This window comes from Pseudopipra pipra, chromosome 3 (genome assembly GCF_036250125.1).
Source record: "Pseudopipra pipra isolate bDixPip1 chromosome 3, bDixPip1.hap1, whole genome shotgun sequence".
Lineage (NCBI taxonomy): Eukaryota > Metazoa > Chordata > Aves > Passeriformes > Pipridae > Pseudopipra > Pseudopipra pipra.
In genome coordinates, this window is record NC_087551.1 from 97,662,890 (window position 1) to 97,684,498 (window position 21,609).

Sequence of the window (21,609 nt, forward strand, 5' to 3'; positions counted from 1 at the left end):
AGAAGACTTTAAATTTCATAAAACACTGGAAAAAATTAAAGTTTCTTAAAAAACCCCCCACACCTAACAACAAAAAAAAAGCCAAAATGTTTGAAACCTTTACTTCTCAGAAGATAAACATGAAAAGCAAACAAATTATACATGTGCATAATCATAATCCTGATCTTTTCTCTGTTTGTGGTAGAAATAAATATTTTCATTTAAAGAACATGATAGAGCATCCAAATGAGAAGGCATAAAACACCAACATGTGTTACTGCTCATTTCATATGACATGTGTGTAAGACACAATTCATTTCATGTGCCTAAGCCATGTAGGGAATTCATAGAAAAACACATAACACAAATGAACACACATCAGTGTCTGTACCCTATCCTTCCCTTATGGACATTTCATTTGACTGGAACAGTCTCAGTAGAGGGAGAAAGTGGGACATTATCAGCATCAAAATGATCAATAGTTTGTTAAAAATCTGCTTTATCTACCATAATTAAGAATTTCCTAAGAGTTGTTTTACCTGCTAGAGCTGTTTCATTTGAATCAAGTGGAATATTTGCTTACTGATAAAACACCCACTACAATATTTCTTCCTGCTGGATTTGGCTTAATGCCTTTAGAGCCATAACTTGATAAAACAGACAGCAGAGCACACCCCAGTGCTCCTGTCAACGTGCATTAAGTGACAGAGATGTTCATATACCGATGCCAGTTACAGGCTGGACCGTTCTGGTTTCTGAAGAGAGCACATCCCACCTATTTCCAATCTCCAGTTAATGACAGCCATCTCTATTTCTTCTGCAGTACACCAGCCGTGACTGCTGCATGTCATTTGCCCTGTATTTCTTAAACATTTATTACTAGGAATCTATTATGGATACAAATATTTTAATGGCTCTTTTTTACTGAATAATGAAATCTGCTTGGGCAGCTAGCTTCTATGGGACACCTTGTCTTTTCTAGCTAAATGAGAAAGAGATGAGCTCTGCTTCCTTCAGAGACTGAAGCATCTAAACAAATACATGCAACTCCTTTCAATATGTGAGTGATTCCAATATGACAGCTAAACTATTCTAGTAGTTTAAAAGTAAGAACAGAACACACTTACCTCCTTTAGTCCAGGCAATAACAGGCTGGGGATAACCTTGTGCTTCACAAGGGAAGTCAACAGTTTGCCCCTCAATCACTGTTTTGTCTTGAGGAGTGACAGTAAACTGAGGTAGAGCTACAGAAGAGAAAATAAAGCTGGTTAAAAAAAAACAACTGAAAAATGCACGACTGTCTGAAATTATGTGCCATTTCCTGTGTGAGTTGAATAGCTCATGTTGGTGGGAAGAAAGATGTTATTGGGACTCTTTTATATTGTCACTGCTATAGCGCGGAGAGCTGGGTAGCCACTTGTGCAAAAGGAACACCTCCCTGGTGTCAGTGAAGTCGTGTGGAATCTACTGTCAGATTCAAAATAAGAGGTACGGTAAGATTTGCAGAATCAAATCACAGAGTGTTCCATGGATTAAAAATACCTTCTTCTCTTTCTCTCAAAACTCCTCAGCTATATTGTGAAGAAAATGCAATGTAATCAAAACCATCCTGAGCTGCTTGTTTTCTTCCATACACTGAAGGAAAGTAGTGTGTGTGGGCCAGTTTCTGCAGTAACACTGTTCACTACCAGTGTGAGAGGTGATTTGTTCAGCTCTCACAATACAATTGTCTACCGATGAATAATAAATGAACAAACCACACAGATAAGTTGTTTTGTATAGCTTTTGAACTCATTAACAAGGCATTTGTAAGAACGCACGCAGGATCACTCTCGAGGAGAAAAGACAATGCAGAAAGAATCGTGCCTTGCAGAATATACCACCTAAGGAGTCTTTCTGCTGTGCCTTTTGCAATCGGACATGTCTATCTTGCATTGGCCTTATTAGCCACCAGCGTGCTTGTAACAAATGTGGATAGAGCCTTTCCCAAATCTTCGGTCGCGAAGCCTAGCCATGAATGAATTAACATGAGAACATAAGCAAACTTGAATTTAAAGGTTACTCAAAGTATTTTGTAAATTAAAGTTTCATCATGAAAGTATGTGCAAAAAATATTATCTATATACACAGGAGACTTTTGATAATTGTTCTCAAATACTCTATAAGCACAGTTTTGACAAACAATACCAAAATTATTGCAATCAAAATAACTTAGAGTACTTTGACTTTTGCTTTGCTTCAGCTGGCAGAATGATAGTTTCTATTAAACTCGTCAGAATTCTCATACTCACTGAAGTGTCTACAAAAGAAAAGCAGCACAGATTTTTATTCAGAACTCCATTTCTAGTACTCTGGTTCTGCCTGTTACAGAAAAAAATTAATCCTCCAAAAATTTGACATTTTTGTTCCTCCAGGCAAACAAAATATAATAAATAATAAACATTTCAAAACATCAAAATAATGACAATAATCAATGAAACTTAACTTTCAGGAAGACAGTATGTAATATCTTACACTATGTGAAATGTATAGCAACTTTCTTATTCACTACAATAGTGCAATTAAAAGTAAAAACTCCATGTTTTTAGTTTGGCTCTGTCAATACAGAAAAAAAAAAGACAAATCCACACAATTTCAAGTAATACATCACTCCTAGCTTAACGTTACCTACCTTGGACTATGATGTATGCAGTCGCATGGATGTTATCTATGCTGTTAGTTGCAAAACACGTATACTCGCCACTGTCCTCCTGCTTTACATTTTGTATATAAAGTCCCCCTGACGGAGTTATTGTGATGCGAGGGTCATTTGGCAAAGGTGTTCTGTCGCCTTTGGTCCAGGTAATTCGTGGCTGAGGGTGCCCAGTTGCACTGCACTCCAAGGTAACACTCTCTCCAACCAGCACTTCTGTATTTTGTGGGTGAATCACAAAACTTGGCCGGGCTGTGAGAAAACAGCAATGCCTAAATATGACTTTTAGATCACATAGCACTAATTTAGACAAATATTGCAATAGTTTGGGATGTCTAGTGGGGTTTTTAAAGCTCTGTTCCAACATACTTCTATTTTGGTGCAAACTCTGCCTTGCTTTAAGTCTAATCTAATCTGACATTTACAAACATCAATAAATAAAAACCAAAAGCTTATAATTGCAATGGTGTTTTTTTTTAACTCCCACTAAAACAATTTTCAAACATTTTGTTCACCTCTGCTGATCTTTATAAAGATCTCTTCAGAGGCACAGACACTGAGACCAGAAAACAAACTGGCTAAAAAATGCCAAAAGTGCACAAAAGACAAAACAGATTAAGCAACATTTTAGTAACTTCTCCCAAGTATACGAGTACTTGTCATTGCAGGGACATTTTCAGTTTACCTGATGCTGTATGTCAAAACAAAATGTTCTCACAGCAAAGTTTGATTTTTAAAAACATTACAGTCCTGGACAGGAATTTCATGCTTGCAAGCATGACGCCTTGGCTAGACAGGGGTAAAAAGCTCTTGAGCAACAATGGCTACACAGGGTGTGCCAAAGCTTCCACGAGTAGCCTGTTCAGAAGATTGTGGTTTTCAGGTACCCAGAGAGAACATTATTGCACTGACCAATGTTACAATGCAACAGTCTCTTTTTCTAACCTTTCTACAGTCTACAAGATTATAATCAAAATTGCATACTACAGTAAACATATTAGCTAACTAGCTGATTTGCATTTTTGTTATAGGAATATTATAGCTCCAGGATCTAATTCTTAAGATGCCCAAGGACAACAAATCTGCATGTCAAGAACATACAAGAGTCAAAGCATTTTATAACAATCTTATTATCAAAACAATTCTCTACCTGAATGCAAAATTCAGACTTGATGTTCTTTACCTGGTGACTCAAAGTATCTAAGAGTAACTTCCTGAGTTTTCACTTCTCCAGCCACATTTTTTGCCATACACTGGTAAATGCCTTGATCTGTTTCTTGAGTATTCTGAATCATCAATGTGCCATCATCTAGCAAGTTTAGACGGGAATCTTCTTTCATACTGAGCTCATTACTGTGAAGAAAAGAATCTGCTGGAGTTAAACCTTTAAATCACAAGCACAGAAAACTGCCAAATAATAAAACCCAACAGATAAATGAGCCAAAATAACTTGGGGGAATTTAATTTGTTAAGTAAAATAATAGAATTTTGCATTTTCTCCTAATGAGAAGAAGAGGAAAAACAAAAAATGAAACAATTTTGCTTATGCAAGTATTACATCTTCAAAATAAAAAGCTAAAATACTTTTATGAGTAAAAGCTTACAGGGGAAAAAAGTGAACAAAACAGACATACCTGATCTCATTTTTCTTTAAGGCTGTTCTAGCTGGCAAAACAATTTAAACTGTTTCCACTGGAAGTATATCATGTAAGTTCAACACTCAAGATACTTTCTACTAGGAGAGAGGTTAGTTGCTATAAAACCATCTTTGTACCAACCTCTCCCTGGATTGTTTAAGGAGCACCAATGAACCTGATTATAATTTGTATTGGTTTAAAATATAAATTAAGATCAGGTCTTCAGATTATGTCATGGATGCATTTCTGTGACATTAACTAAGAAGTCTTAGGGCGTTTTATTAAAGGAACTGTTTCTCAGTTCACTCCTCACTACATGATGAATAAAGAACAGGGGAGGAATGAGTTCTCACCTCCTATGTACAAAACCTAGTCTACTGATCTATTCAACATACTGCTCAACAGGTCAATGGCTTTTGACTGAAATCTTGATATACTCAGCTACCTTGCAAAGAGCTTTGCTCTCATTCATGCAGCCAGGAAACAAGCCAGAGTCAATAATCCCACACCCCAAGCTAGAATTTCTTCTTAAAACTCTTTCATATGTGTATTCTGAATACATGTTTTCTTTGTTTATTATAAAAAGTACATGAGCCAAAGAAAATTTTAATGAAATAATTACACCATCCAAGTTCAAGTCTCTGTTCTTTACATACTCCATAAATCCTGAACCTTTGTTGCACATGGGGTTCTCACTGACTTTAGCAAAAAACTACAGGACCAGGACTCTATATCATTCCATTTTATCAGAATCTAACAAGCTAAAATGCTTTACATAAAATGTGAGGAAATTTATATTACCGATCAGGTTCTCCATTTGTGTAAGAGCATTATTAAGCCAAAGTCTGATTAGCTAGTGGTAAACTTACAATCCACGTGTCCATTGTAAATTCACACCACTTTAAGGAGGGTGATGTGCTGCCACATGGCTGTTTCAGCTGTGCTGTGCCCAGTGCTGCTGGAAGGAGCCAGGCTCTGGGCACAGCTTGAGCAGTCACCCTGCAGCAGGCTGGCCCTTGTACTGGTGAAAGACAGTCATCCTTTGTGGAACCTTCTTTCCATTCCCTAAGCAGCGAGGAGAAGCAATGGAGAAGGTTGCCCATACAGCTTGTGCCGCCTCCAGCCATAGAGGCTTTTAAGACCCATCTGGATAAAACAGAGTGGTATAATCCTGCTTTGAGCAGATGGCTGCACTGGAGACCTTCTCTGACCTGAATGACCCTATTCCTATAAATACTTACCTGCCCTCCATGTACCTGGAATTTGACCTCTCTTTCTCCTCTTCTGGAATGGAGCTTGGAAAAAAGCTACCTCCGAAGAGCTGGGGCTCAAGGAAGACCTAACTCTTATCCAGCTCTACTCCTACAAAAAAGAAGCTTTTGCTTTGCCTCAAAACATATGCAAACACTAAGTAATAGACTGTACATGCAACATGTACACATTGGATTGACTGGTACTTATACGTAAAATGACTCAGTATTACAGAGGTGAGCAGCTTTGCCGGTATAGCTACTACTGAACACCTTACAAATAGTACTAGAGTAATAAAATAATATTTTCTAAAGTTATCAGCTCTTAAGTGTTTAGATCTACTAATAAAAAAGATACAGGCCATTATTACTTCATATGCTTATTAATTATAAGATGTTTCTGCTGTAACAATTCCTTGAGCATGTGGACAAGCACCCAGAAATGTACAAGAAACACACACACACATACACACACACAGACAGGCAAACATACTTACATCAAGTTTCTCTCTTCCTTTTTTAAACTTACTTGTTTCGAAGCCAGATAATTTCTGGTTTAGGATTGCCTTCAGCCCTGCAAGTGAAGTACACTGTATTCCCTGAGGTAACGTCCACATCCTGAGGCTCTGATGTAATTCTTGGCCTCTCTGTATCAACAATAAAACATACAAGAAACTCTTACTTGTTTTAAAACTATTAAAAACCAGTAAATAAAAAGATTTCCACACACCTTGTAAAAAAACAGTTTTCACAAATGCTTTAACTTAAAATATGTATATGCTTAATCAGGATTAAATGCACTTTTCCTGATCCAAAAGTGACTGTGGGATTACTGATCTCCTCCATTGTTCCTTAGGACCTTTTAGCAGACTGGAAATAGATTGTGCAAATTTGTATCAGGTTCTAAAGTGGTTGTTTTGTTTATTTTAACAGAAACTCAATTTGCCTATGAAGGAAAAACTTTAGAGCAGCAAGCACAAGTGCCATTTAAAATAACTTCCTCTAGATAAGTATCAATGCCTAACCTGCCTCTGACAGAATAATTTGTACAGCTTACTTCCTGCAGTGTCCATATTCAGGCTCCTTAGATGTGCAGAGAGCTGGTAGGATGCCATGTGAATTCTTCTTGCACCAAATTCCCTTTGTACTACCTATTTCAAGAACCTTGTAGATGCTTATGATCATAATTTTCATGATCAGAATTATATCCAACACATAACCAAAAGGACAATTCACTTATTTTATACCTCGGCTTCAACAGGTGGTTGGGCAGGCAAATGATCATAGCTTGAACAAAAATCACAGAATCACAGAATATGAGGAACTGAAAGGGACTCACGAGAATCATTGAGTCCAACTCCTGGCCCCGCACAGGACCATCCCCAAGAGTCACACCATGTGCCTGAGACTATTGCCAAATGCTTCTTGAACTCTGTCAGGCTTGGGCTGTGACCACTTTCCTGAAGAGCCTGTTCCAGTGCTCAACCACTCTCTGGAGGTGAAGAACCTTTTCTCTAACATCCAACCCTAAACCTCCCCTGACACAGCTTCAGGCCATTCCCTCGGATTCTGTCACTGGTCACCACAGAGAAGAGATCAGTGCTTGCCCCTTATTTTCCCCTCATGAGGAAGTTGTAGGCTGCAATGAGGTCTCCCCTCAGTCTCCTCTTCTCCAGGCTGAACAGACCAAGTGACTGTAGCCACTCCTCATATGGCTTCCCCTCAAGGCCCTTCACCATCTTCGTTGCCCTCCTTTGGACATTGTCTAAGAAGTTATTATCTTTCTTATATTGTGGTGCCCAAAACTGCACAAAATGTTCAAGGCTGGGTGAGGCCATCCCAGTGCAGAGCAGAGCAGGACAATCCCCTCCTTCGACCGGTTGGTGATGCTTTGCCTGATGCCCCCCAGGACATGGTTGGCCCTCCTGGCTGCCAGGGCACTTCTCACTCATATTCAACTCGCCATCAACCGGGGACCCCCAGGTCCCTTTCCATGGCACTGCTTTCCAGCATCTCATTCCCCACTCTGTACATACATCCAGGATTGCCCCATCCCAGGTACAGAATCCAGTACTTCCCCTTGTTGAACTTCATGTGGTTGGTGATTGCCCAGTCTTCTAATTTGTCGAGGTCTCTCTGCAGGGCCTCCCTGCCTTCAAGGGAGTCAACAGCTCCTCCTAGTTTTGTGTCATCTGCAAACTTGCTTAGTATCCCTTTCAGTCCTGTGTCCAAGTCATTTATGAAGGTGTTGAAGAGCACAGGGCCCAAGATGGAGCCCTGTGGAACCCCACTAGTGACAGGTCTCCAGTCTGATCTTCCCCCATTCACTATTACCCCCTGTGCTCGACCCATGAGCCAATTGCTCACCAACTGCATGATGTGTTTATCCAGCTGTGTGCTGGACATTTTGTCTAGAAGGATCCTGTGAGAGAGAGTATTGAAAGCTTTACTGAAATCCAAATCTGCATTTTGATTTCAGGACACAAGAGGTGCTGCGCTGAACCCCAGGGTGCCCATGGGGCCAAGTTTTTGCACCCCTAAGGAATACAGACAAACAAAAGGATTACAAAGGTGTTTATTCATTAATCCTCAGTGACAGAGGATTTCAGTGCCTGTGTGGGGCACTCCTTATAACTCGCTGTGGTTTGAAGCTGGCTCCCTGCCAAATCTCCAAACCTCAACACATCTCCTCCCCCCCCGCCTCCTGAACCAAGGGAAAAAGAAATAAAAACCAAGAGAACCGAAACGAGAGAGAGACAGCTAAAGCAATATATATAAATATATTTACACTTATATTACAGTTATATACAATTGAAATATATATATACAATTTCAGAAGGAAAAGGGAAAGGGAAGGGGGAGGGGGACAGAAGAAAAAAGAACAAAACCAAAATAAAATATACATGATTAATAGCCCAAGATCTAGCAACTAAAAGAATTATCAAAAGAATATCTTACTACTCTCCTTGGGAAAACAGAAAGTCGCGCTGGAACAACTGCCAACAACCTCTGTCTCCCAAGGTTGGCAAGGCCTTACCAGGCCTCACTCCCCAACACGGCAGACTCAACAGCAGGGAACCTGCACCTCCAAAGCCACCGGAAGGAAAGAGGGCGAAGGCCTTTCCTCCTTTCTTCTTATACCCTGGCTTATGTAAAAATCGTAGGGAATACCGGGAAAATCTGGGCACTTCCTTAGTTACAAACTGGTCACCAAGGAAGGCCTAGACTAAACTACCACAGAACTATATATCAGTAAAAAATAAATTTAGTAGCTCAACCCTGATTCCAACAATATCAACAAAATTTTAACAGCAAGAACTGTGTCATAAGGTGCAGTTCAGTAAAGCTTTTTTGTTTCTTTTCCCTTCCATAAAAGGAATAAAGGATAATAAACAGTATTAATGCAACACCAAAGACCCTAGCTGAAAATCTGGTTATGATCAAAACTGAAATATAAAAAGGAAAATTAAACTCCTTCAGGATAATCACATTTAGCTCCTCAAGGAGAAATTTCAAATATGGATGTATTTGTTTCATTAAAGACAGGTTGAGGGGTAAAAGCAATCAATTCTGTCAGAAACACACAGAAATAAAGAAGAAACAGAGGGATATTTCTTATTAACCAGAGGTAGCCACTGTTATCAAATAGAATAGAATAAAAAAAATACAGATTAGATACACCTAACACATTAAAGAAGCCATCGGGAAGTGGCAAACTCACCACAGTTCAGTTCTTCTGGTGTTATCGTGGCCACTGATCTTCCCTGGATCCTTCGTGGGTACTCACAGGTAGCTGCTGCTTGAGCATTACCCGATTCTGCGTAGGTCTTCAACAGCTCGGCCAGCCACAGGATTTCACAGTCACAGTGAAGAGCGTTTGAATCCAAACGCCTGCACAAAACACGAAGCAGCCACAAGTCTGTTAGCAAGCTTCGACTATTTTGCAAGGATCAACATGGTTTGTAAATGGAGCAAGGCCTTTATCTGTGAATACAATGGGCAAAACGCAGTGCAGGTGATGGTTACTTGCTTATAGGCACTCTGGTAGCCTTTCTTAGAAAAATGTGTATTATTTTTACTGCACAGGCAGTAAAAATCACAGAATACATCTAAACATCACAGTAAGCATCTACAATGTTACTTTTTAACCCTTGCATTTAGTGAATAAATCAGATTTTATTTAGATGTTATTCAAAGTTTGCTTAAATAAGGAACTTATACCGTTCTCCCTACATTTTGTATGTTTAATACTTATTAGTGCAGCAACTTCACAGCTACTCTGACATTTTTACTTCTCATTTTGCTGATCAGGCAAATGAGACAAAGACCCACAGTTTTAATTCAGCATTAAGCTCTCATTGAGTTCAGAGGGTCAATGTTTGTAAAACATTTGCCTATTGTAGATAACGAGAACCTATAAATTCTGTTGACTTTCTTTCCAGTAGTGAAGTGTCCTGTTACTACACTGAGCAGTGCACCTTCTGGTAGAGGGCCCTGTAGGAAAAAAAACATTAAGTACAGAAATCTGTACTAGTCTAAATATATCTGTATCTAGACTAGAAACAAAACTGCATGGCAAAACAACCTCAGTTTGGGTTATCTTTGGGGGAAGTAAACTTTTAGATCATTTTGTCTTTTACTGTTTCTCTTAACCTCTTGCACAAATGCCCACATATAGTTTCTTCTCTGTTCTCCTATGAAAATCAGACACAAAGAGGCAAAACTATTCTAAAAGCCACTGTACAAATGTCTCCCAGTATGTCAGATGTTAATGGTAAAATTTAATCTGGAACTCAAAAGTCAGGGTGTGACTTTCAGGGATAAGTTGCCCCAGGCCAGAGGACACCAGGTCAGTGTAGCCCAGTGTCCTCTTCCACTAGCAACCACTATTAAATTTCCCCTCTACATAGGAATTATGTAAAGAGCTCTCCTTTTCTGTTTCATTTGAACTACAGAAGAATCTAAGGAAGGTATGAGTGGAGCAGCTACTACTGGAAGGTGCATACATCATTAAAATTTACAGTGCTCTGACTTTCACAGTTGGAGGTGTGATTTCACAACTGTATTAAACCAATAGAACCACCTTCCTGTTGCGTCCCTTGCAATCTCTTTTCTCGGTAGAGATTGTGCTGCAACTCACTGCACTGCACAGCCTCAGCAGTCCTCCTGGAAAGGTGGGTATGAATGCATGACTGCCTTTCTCAAAACAGCAGTCTGGGATAATTTAACAAATGTTTATCAGTGGAGATCCAAAGTGAAAGGCAGAAAACCCTCTGAGAGTCATCTTACAATGGTACTCATTCAGTTCAAGTTTTCAAATGTTACTGAGGAACTAAAAACCCTCTAGTTTTCCAAGATAATGTCATTTCAAGAAGAACTGGCTTCTGGAGTTGCTTGAAGTATATAAGCTATAAGAATGGAAAGTAATATTTATATTCTTAAATCATTGAGCACCTTTTTATAACCATGCTTTTAGGATCAAATAAGGACAAGTAAACCAAAAGAAAACACCAAATTATCAAATATTGAAAGACATCACAGAAGGATCACCCAGTAAGACATAGACAAGAGGAGGGGAAAAAACACAAAACAAAACCCAAAGAACAATCCATATATTATTTAGTCTATAAAACAAGACCACATGATTACAAATAATCCCAATACAGGAAATAAACTTTAGTCAGACACTAAAGACAGTAAGATATGAGGCAATGGTCTCAAACTATGCACATAAACAACTGGAGCACAGCTTACGAAAAAAATACTTAATATTTAAAACAATAAAACCATGAACGGCATTTACAAGGAAGACAAATATTGCAAGAGGAGAGACAGTCTAATTGGGTTATTTAAACTTTCTTTAGTTGGGTAAGAATTCAATTTACTTACAGTCTCTTCATAGATTCTAAGTGACTAAATGTTCCAGGAATCAAATGAGCTATTCTGTTGTTATGCAAAAATCTGTTAAAAACACAGAAATACGCATGTAATAATTCAGATTTTGAGATGTACTCATTTCATTTACATTCTTCTAGAAGTATTTTGAGAAAAAGTAGTCTTAGAAAATTTAAAAAAAAAAAAAAAACACCAAAAACCTTTTTCAGCAACTAATTGGGTACTGTTTTTTAAAGTGGCCTCCAAGGTGTAATTATGTCCGTATGAGGATAAAGAACCCATAAGTAACCAAAGGGAAGGGAGTTCATAAGCATTCAAATGAGAAATTAAAAAAACCCCTTATCTTCCAATTCTTCATTCATAACATTTGTTTTAGGCCAAACATTGATCACAGCTCTTTAGGAAATAGTTTTGCAATAGAAAAAAATACCACACGCAATGCTCACTTATGCATGCTTCTAAGGACAGCCTCACTATGTAGTAGTTCCAGTATAAAGTTTAGATTAAAAGTAACCCATGGCAATGATACAATGCTATTTTCCAGTTTCAAACACTTGATTTAATTCAAACAAAGAAGCAATCTGACTTCTGAATCTTACCCCAAGAAAAACAAACTTACAGCCTTTCAAGTTTTGGAAGATGAGTAAAGGATTCAGGTTCCAGCGTTTCTATTTGATTAAAGTGCAGATATCTGAAAATATGTTAAACAAAAAGAAGAATACTGTAACAGTTTTCTTAATGAAGATGACATATCTTAAAGAATTTGTTACTGTTTACACACTATTTACAGTTCTAAATGGCAGTAGTGATGTAGTGCTTAACTTTTTTGTTACCATCTGAATCTCATACTTGAATCTGAGAAATACAAGAGTTTGCAGATCACTGTGTAGAGCAGGGGTGCGTGTGTGTGTGTGTGTACACATACATGAGCAAAAAAAAATTGTTTGAAAACCATTGCTTTGGCAGTTTTGGAGATAATACTTTGAAAACTCTTTTGCCAAGTGTGATTTTCATTAGTATGCATACTTGAAAAAATGTATCGAGAAAAGAAAATTGTTATTTTTTTTACAGGAAAAATATTGGAGGCTGTTTAGAAAACATTCACAGTTTCCAACAGAATAACATTTTTAGGGGACAACTGTTTTCATTTCAGTGAGTGAAAAGTTCAGATGATGATGAGAAATAAGCTTCTCTAGTCCAGGAACACAAGCATTTAAAGTATTAATGCTCTCAAAAGGCAAATTTGTAACATAAACCCAAGTTTGACTAATTTGACTTTATACAAAAGGCTACCCAGCAACTGGTATACAATTAACCACCACAGCTGTGCTCTATTTGATGCTCTGTTGATGCTTATGTAAGCTATTAATATTACACAGTAACAAATATTACACAGCTGTTACTCCTGTAAAACTGAAAGTTAACACAAGAAGATAGTTAACCAGACTATTAATCTGTAACTGTTGTGAAAAAGGACTGCAAATGCAGGATCAACCCAGCATTGACTATATTGTGGAGGTACTCCATAACCTTGCAGGTAAGAAAACAAGATGAAATAGATAAGACTGGCACAAGTAACTGTGAAAATTATTTATAGACTTTGGATTCTGATTACATCCAAATGTATTCAAAACTCCTAAAATTTCCTGTTTGGCTTCTGACAAACTCAGGAACATCTGGAGAATGTGCATATACAGAAATCACTGCAATCTGAAGAAAGAACAAGCCCATGATTTAAAACCAAAAAGGACAACTCAGAGCCCAGTATTTCCTGAAAAATTAATCCTTCAGCATGAAAACGTCAAGAACGTGGGAATTCACTTGTGCTGAAACACCGCATGTGCTCTACTCCCTGATCTGAGCCAAAAGGTCACTGCAGAGCAAGGAAAGCGGGAAGAAGCGGTGATTACGGCAGAGTCCTTGCAGTGAGCTCTGGAAGGCGTGTGCAGCAGGGAAGCCAGGCACGTGCCTGGCAGCCTCCCAGACTCCTGCCAGCAGCAGCACGGCCAAGCGCGAGCCAGCGAGCAATGCCAGGGAGCAGTGAATGGGGACCACAGAAAAAGCCAATAAATCAGCACGGGTGTGATCAGGCACGTCACAGTGTCAAGTCTGCCTACTGCCAGTGCAACACGTGGCCATGTAGTGTATTGAGCATAGAGTATGATCTTGTTTGCATAAGGAAACAAGTCCATCACTATGCTATGACTGCCAGTTTTCATCTCTCTTTTGAAAATACAGGCCAATTTCTTCTAAATTAAAAAGACAGATATCTTGGAGACAGATATTTCCTGCAAGGTTCATTTGAATTGCCAGCAGAGAGGAGAGAAAGCCCAAAGTCCATCCCTGAGGAAGGACCAGCTGGTATCTGCCCCATGGGCAAGGCCCGGCTGTGAGGTGGGCAGGCACATCTTGCCAGGAGCCAGGGCTCTGCTCATTCACCCCTCAGCATCAGCAGCATTTGGGAGGGGGCAAGGCAAGGTAGGGATCACTGCAATGAGGATGAAGGGAAATACCAGGCACAACTATAGGGTTCACTACTTCTTCTGATGCAGCTTTGATTTTGGAAAAAATTACATCCGCTACTCCTTTTTCAGGCAACAGTGATTTTTTCCTTTTTAACTTTGTTAATTCTACTTGCATTTTTTTGCTTCATGACCACCTTGCAAACATCTCTCTTTATATTCCCAATAAATTAATCTCTTATACTTCTTTGGCATTGACAAGGAAAGATTTATAGGTACAAGTAACACCTCTTATGAGAACAACAAAAAACATTGGCAAAAGCAGATACATGGAGGCACAAATCCCCTTCTTCAGGGCCATCAATTGGAAGTGAAATAAGCAAAGGGCAAAAAAGGAAGAACACCTCTCTCCGATGGTTTAAGTGATGCATACATCACAAAACTCAAAGCAACAGCTCACAGGAGCAGTTTAGTACTCAAGACTACTATACTTACAAATGGAATGAATACTTTATGTGCCTGAAAACTCACCTGGTTTTTCCAACCAAATTAAAAAATATTTTTATTATAAACCTTGTCTTGTTTACAACCTCAAATCATCACAGATACAAATAATTCAGGTGCTGAAGCACATCACAACAGTTAATTTTCCTCATCAGATATCATGCTGTCTAAAGCAGCTCAAAAAAACAAATCATGAGTTCCGGCCGGAAAATACTCTTAAGTGCTTCATACTAGTTGGGCTAAACAAGCTAGTTGGGTTTTGCAGGTCTTTAAATTATGACTTAAAGAAGTCCTGAGCAACTTGTCATACAACTTAAATATCTGGTCAAAATAATTAGCAACAAGTGTAATTCAAAGTAAAGAGATGTAGAAACTAGATTGCATTGTAAGTCTAAAATACAAAGAATAAAAAAGTCCTTGGCATTATGACCTATATTTTAATCATATTTTATCACTTAGGTTTATCACTTTCATTATGTTCTTCTATGTACCACATTAATTTATTTAAAAAATATTTTAATATTTTAATTCGTATAATAACTCCTTGGATTTGAAATTCACTTCAAAGACAATTATATTTGGGAAATAATCTCACTCTAATGTACCTTTATAGGCATCTTTTATGTTCAGATTACAAAATGCTCTAAAAATAGTAGTATCATGTAATAAATTTGACATTAAAAAGACTTTCAGAATGAAAATTTATAGAAATAGCATGGAAGAGTGATTTTTAAATACACATATGTCTTTCTTTTTTCATTCTAAATTCACTATTAAGAATGAAACAGAAGGAAAAGAAATACTTATAAGAAAAAAAGGTCCAAACCAAACACTCATAGACGAAGATAAAGATTTTATCAAATAAACATGGTATAGATTTTTTCTTTCTTATTATTAATCTTGGAGGATGAAAACTTACAATAAAATTCAGTCCCAGTGGTATTTTTCACAGCACTAAATTTAGAATTATATCTTCTGTAGCTTTGTATTTATATATTGGGGGAGTACTTTTATCATATATGCCAATTGTTCATTTCTAATAGTATCACCACATTTTAGGGGAAGTACTTACCAATCCATCAGCCAAGTAGGTTCTGAATTTAAATAGCATGTTTGCTATTTCGATTATTTGAAAGAGAATTAACAAACATGTATTTCCCACATTTATCAAAGAGCCTTCCCTGCCCAGGGAAAAGAAGTAGCAGCCTTAAACCACAAGGAAGGAGATTTAAATGTGTGTTATGGTAATGATACAAAATACTAGAACAGGATACTTAAGGAGATTACGAAATCCTCTCCTTGAAGACTTTTAAAATAAGGCTAGACAAATATCTGTTTCCAGTTTGTTGTCCCTAGCTGATCTTCTTTTAGAACAGTAAGGATGTACTTCTCAAGGCCCCTCTCATAACTTTTGGGTTTGTCTGTTTATCAATTAATTCTCTTTCATTACTCCTTACCATAGGTGTTTTTAGCAGCAACTTTACAGAGGCTCCACTGTGTTAAATGTCCATAACTGCTGACATAGTTAAGCAAAAATCAGAAATTCTTTGTAGTATAAAACTTAAAATAATTAGCAACTTTTCAAAGCTGAAAATTGAATCGAGGGGGAAAAATGATATAACAAGCTGCATAACTTACATATAAGTTAATGTTTTTGTCCGTTAATTTCCTCCCCAAACATGTTCATATGTACACAAACTAGAGCATAACTCTAGTAAGAGCTTATAAAGAGCAAAATCAGTATGTTAATATGAAAGTTAAAAGAAAATGCGTAACTAGTATTCCACTAAGATTAGGTAAACAGATCTAAATAGTTCCATTAACTGTCCAGTTAAGGACTGCAGAGTACACTTTTTGTCCCTGATACATACAGCTCTTAAGCTGACCACAAAAAATACAACAGATATTTGGAAGAAAAGCACTGTACACACATATGGAAAGGGACTGCATTTAGAGCTAGATCTTGGGATCCAAATTCGTGACCTCGAAAGCCAGGTCTTTGTGACATTTTAGGTGGGATTCAGTTGTCAAACACAGGCATACAGAAGCACATAGCAGTTGTCTAAGCACCAGCACACAGAGGCAGCTTTTGTTGTCTTTTGAGCGCTCTGTGCCTTCCGGTTGCTGCTCCAAAAAAATGTAAGTTTCCCACAGCTCTGTGATGTATTTGCCAGACCTAAACATATGTCTTGCAGATTTAACAGTGTCTAACCTGGTACTAAGTGGCTACTTTTCATCAGATGACTTTCTCCCTTATGCCCAGCTGTGACTGACAAGTTAGATGAGGAAATACATACGGCTCAGTGTGTTTGCGTATCTAAAATTGTCAATTTTTTCAGAATTTACTCTAGCACAAATGAGTTTTAAGATCTGAATCAAGGATCTTATTCCCTTGGCAGAAATTTCTGAAGGAAAACCTATTTTCACTACATCAGCAGCTAAGAATTCTGCCACAGAGGTTTAAGGAGGAATTTGCCAGCAGCAGTAAATACTGAGGATTTTTTGTCCCTTATATATGCATCAGGCCTCCTAAATCTAACTATATTTAGTTTCTGTCAAATAACAACAACAACAATCACCAGAAATGTGTTTGCTTTGCTGTTCATTCTGCTTCACCGGAGTAGAAGAAATTATTATGAAACAAGTCTTTCCCTGAAATCTGGACCACAGTATCTATTTCTGAGAACTCTGCTGAGCACTGAGAAGAGCATTTGGCAGAGTCAACACAACCAGTAGCAAAACGTATTTGATAACTTGAGGCCACAGAGGCCTCAAATGCAGAAGCATCAACTGAATAGTTGATACAGTCTGAAACTGAAGTTAGGACCCTCGGGAACTTGCTTGTCAAGAGTAACTCTAGTCTTGTCAACAGTTTTTCTCCAAAGGTAATGTAATAAAACAGATCCTATAGAGCCAGAACATATTTTTATGCTTAAGATGCATAAATGACAAATCTCTCATAAACTAAAAATCTCAGTGAGTACTCTCCATTAAATTTATTTCCATGCCTGCTACTGGCTTTATGTGTTCCCATTTCTCTACCTGGCAAGCCTTCTGTTTAGAATCTGCCCGGGAGAAGGGCTCTAAAAAGCAGTGAGCTCTCTGACATACACCCAGTGGGGAAGTAACTGCCCCCCCTGCCCCAGCAGCTCACCAGACCAACTTAGGTGCTGCCATAACACAAGGGTAGGCACTGGGCAGTAGTTGTGCCAGGCTCCATTTCCACACTTCCCAGCTAGAGATGAGACTCAAACCCTTTTTAAAACTTAATTTCATACAGAATAATGTTGATGTCTCAAAAGTTTGAGCTTAAGCTGATACAGTGTGACATCACTGTGGGCAGAGAGGCTTAACTGCAATCTAGTGGAAAAGTACACTCAGAAGGTGTTAATATTTCAAAGTGATTTATGTTATTCAGTCATAACATAGATCAACAGGAAATAGAGCAAAAGAAAAAAAGGCAAATGTTGCCACTTGCAGCATATAAGGCTTGTGGCATGAGGAAAAATATTCTGGAAACATTAGTACTTCAATAAAAGGGCCTCAGTATTTCAAATTCTATACAGAAATTAAGAATTGCTATTAGCATGCAAGTAAGCCCTACCAGTTGCTGTCAATATGCTGCAGTAATCATTTCTGGAGTAAAACAAGGAGGAAAAGTAAGGCATTAAGGAAACAAATTATATATATTATATATATTATATATATTATGTTTTATAATTAAAACTTTTGTTTTATATAAAAGCTCTTCCTTCAAAAGGCATCTATTGCCCTTTAAAATGAGCATGTATGATTTTGTACAGATTTATAGTAACAAGGAAACTGGTACATATAGAAAACTTGTAATACACTGATACTTTCAGGAGTTTAAAAATTTATATTCAGCCTCCCAAATTTATACATGACAAAACTCATTGGTCTACTACTGTTATTTGGTACTCAAACTGTGAAACCACTACGCATTTATTTATAGCTCTTTGAATGTATAGCAATGCTTTCTGAGTACAGAATCATAAAGGTTGGAAAAGACCTGTAAGATCATTAAGTTCACCCATCAACTTAGCATCACCACCATGTTCACCATTAAACCATGCCCTCAAAGTGCCATATCTAGTCATTTCTTGAACACTTCCAGGGATGGTGACTCCGCTACTTCCCCGGGCAGCCTATTGCGATGCCTTACAACCCAATCCATTAAAAATTTCTCCCTAATCTCCAATCTAAACATCCCCTGGTGCAACTTGAGGCCATTTCCTCTTGTCCTGTCACTTGTTACCTGAGAGAAGAGACCAATTCCCAACTCGCTAGAATCTCCTTTCAGGTAGTTAGTTATACAGAGCAATAAGGTCTCCACTCAGCCTCATTTTCTCCAAATTAAACAACCCCACTTCCCTCAGTTGTTCCTCATAGGACTTGTGCTCCAGAACCTTCACCAGCTTCATTGCCCTTCTCTGGAGTTGCTCCAGCACCTCAACCTCTTTCTTGTAGTAGTTGTAAAATAAAATATAGTTGAACTTTAGGGAATCAATACAATCGGGTTTTGACATACTAAGGACTGCGTTTTTCATTATTTTTCAATAGAAATTATTCTTCAGTCATTATACAGGAAAAGAAGTATGATTTTAATCAGTCTTTCTAGAGGACATTAATGAAACATCTACATTACAAATTATGAACTTTCTTACTTTTTAAACATCTATATATTGCAAAGATTAACATATAAATAATAGTAAAGTTTTAATTTAAAAATCTATTCTCATTTTCAAATATAACGAAACTGGGTTAAACTTCAAGAGTCTAATTCAGCTTTAGTTATGTTCCATAAAACAAAGTAACTGCTGCAGTCAAAGAAATTGCAATATTACAAAACCTAGAGGAATGAAATAAGGTTCTCTAAGCAATACACATTAGTTTTCAACATTTTCCACAATAATGCTTCTCCTTTTTCAAAGCTATGTGTACGGACACCAGGAATGCAAATCACAAATAAAAGACAAACACAGAAATGAGGAATTTGACACAGAGATCACTTGTGTTTTTTACATGCAAATGATTATGGGGCTCTCTGCCCGACAACCCAGGGAGTGCAGACATGCAGAGCATGCGGGTAGGATGTACGGATCAAGGCGTGCACTTTTCCTCTGCAGGGGAACCATGGAGATGACAGCACAGAAGAGAAAAGGCACTTACAGTTGTTCTAGAGAGGCAAGTCCTTTAAATGCTTGCCTGTCAATTGACTGGATTTCATTCTTGTACAAATAGCTGAAACAAGAAACAATCAGTAATATTAGTACACAAACAAGAGCTACATGAAGGTGGAAAAGAAGAATTGACACGTGAAGACAGTTTTTCAACTGCATATTAGGAAAAAAATACAAAACAAAAATTAAAATACTCTGTCCTTGAGATTTCATCCCAAATGTCTGCTAAGGAAAAAAAGTCTGGGGCCTTGAAGGCCCTGAGGCTTTAACCCAGATGGTCATGGGCTTCCCAGTGCTTACGGTATTACTTACTGGTTTTTTGTCCCTTGTTTGCTTGATTCATTTGCCAAAAGTCAAAATAAATTCCACTCAGTGGGACAGAATTGCATTAGAAGTGCCTTTACCAGAACACACTGGGGAATGGCACTAGCCTCTTGTTTTCTTTAAAAATCTCAACTGAACACTGGTACAAATATTCAAATTATGATGGAATATGTATTTTTAGTGGACTTGGAGAACAAACAGTGAGAATTTCTCTAACTCTGCCTGTGTCACCTTTTGAATATGTATAAAAAATACAAGTTATAATATTGGTATTGCATCCATAAAGCAGCTTTGTATATTTGTTTTATCACTGTGTAGAACATGGACATTAGGTCCCCATTGATACTCTATATATAAACAGAATAAATACATGCAGAGTACCAGAACGATCACGTTGTCTTTTTTACAGAATTAAAATACATCAGGATGGATCAGTGTATATGCTCACGTTCATCATGCTCTTAAGAGCAAGGATGGTTTAGTGAGGGGGTATTGGAGAAAAATCACACAGTTTAGCTGATGACTGCAGTTTCTGCATGGAGGCAGCAAATGGAAATACTCGAGAAATACTCAGGGGGTTCAGTGTCAGTCACTCTTTTTGTGTTAGGATAGGAACAAGTTCGTGGTTAAAAACTTTTTAACAATTATATGACAAATTATTTGAAATTCAGTTAATCGGGAATGGGTTTCTATGAAAAAGGGATGAAGAGACTTTGTACCACAAATAACTTTATTAGCAGGCATCTTATTAGTAGTGGTTTTGGCTTTTCTATTATTACAGTTTTCCGTAACTTACTGGAAATATTGCAAACTTCTTGGATGCAACAGAAAAAATATCGGCTCTGCTGGAGTTGGTGGCAGTTTTTACATTGACGTGACAATGGGCAACATTTCACAATAGGCCCTAACAAGGAAAGAAGTTGTCTGTATTTGATATTCAACTAATAACAACTTTGGGTGACAATATGAAGTAGCATCCTTTCCTTGAATCTAAATTAACATTTCCAATGCACTGCTTGCTGAGAATCCAAAACGTTAATATACAGAGACTCATGTGTGCTTCATTAACATAGATATGCATCTGAATAAAAAGCAGAGTTCTTCCAAGAACAGACAACAAGCAAGTAAAAAATTCTGAGGTTTTCAAAATGATCAAAATTATGAACAAATTAAACCAGGCAAAAATTACTGTCATGTGAAATTACTGTAAAAACTTTAAAAATATTTTGAAAAGAGCAAGAATAGATGTACTACGCATTTTGTATGTGGAACTGGTTTTTATTCTGTTTGAAAAAAAATATTTCATAAGTATTCAAAGATTTGTTTTGACCCAGCTTTACCAATTAATTTGATGATCACAGTATTACAGTTTTGTCTCTCCTTAATTTTCCTCTTTGTATGATATAAATTCCTATCTTATTTTCCCATGAGAATTTTAAATGCACCATTTCTTCTCACTCCTTAGAAAATTTTGACTGAACATCTAAAGTGTTATTTATCTTTCTGAATACACTTCATTTAGCAGTGTGGAAATTTCTCTTATTCCTGAGTACTTAATTTCTGATCAGACCAGAGAAATAAAGTGGGCTTATGAGAGTTTTGAAAACCCACCTCAGTTAAATATCTCTTGTGGGCATTTCAGTAATTTTATTAAAGAAATCCGAA

At 37.5% G+C, this 21,609-nt stretch overlaps 1 protein-coding gene across 5 annotated transcripts in view; it reads right to left on the reverse strand.

Moving 5' to 3' along the window:
* Positions 1-21,609, reverse strand: part of PXDN (peroxidasin) — an 89,229-nt gene that overhangs the window by 34,546 nt on the left and 33,074 nt on the right. For 2 of the 5 annotated variants that reach the window (XM_064650436.1, XM_064650438.1), the window contains exons 4-11: positions 19,610-19,681; positions 12,073-12,144; positions 11,448-11,519; positions 9,280-9,449; positions 6,088-6,205; positions 3,855-4,024; positions 2,651-2,923; positions 1,107-1,223 (exon numbers count right to left, since the gene is read on the reverse strand). In XM_064650436.1, the coding sequence (XP_064506506.1) occupies positions 1,107-1,223; positions 2,651-2,923; positions 3,855-4,024; positions 6,088-6,205; positions 9,280-9,449; positions 11,448-11,519; positions 12,073-12,144; positions 19,610-19,681 (1,064 nt within the window). Of the gene's footprint in view, positions 1-1,106; positions 1,224-2,650; positions 2,924-3,854; positions 4,041-5,549; positions 5,665-6,087; positions 6,206-9,279; positions 9,450-11,447; positions 11,520-12,072; positions 12,145-19,609; positions 19,682-21,609 lie in introns of those variants that run through there. The other 3 variants (XM_064650437.1, XM_064650439.1, XM_064650440.1) reach the window with 3 other exon arrangements.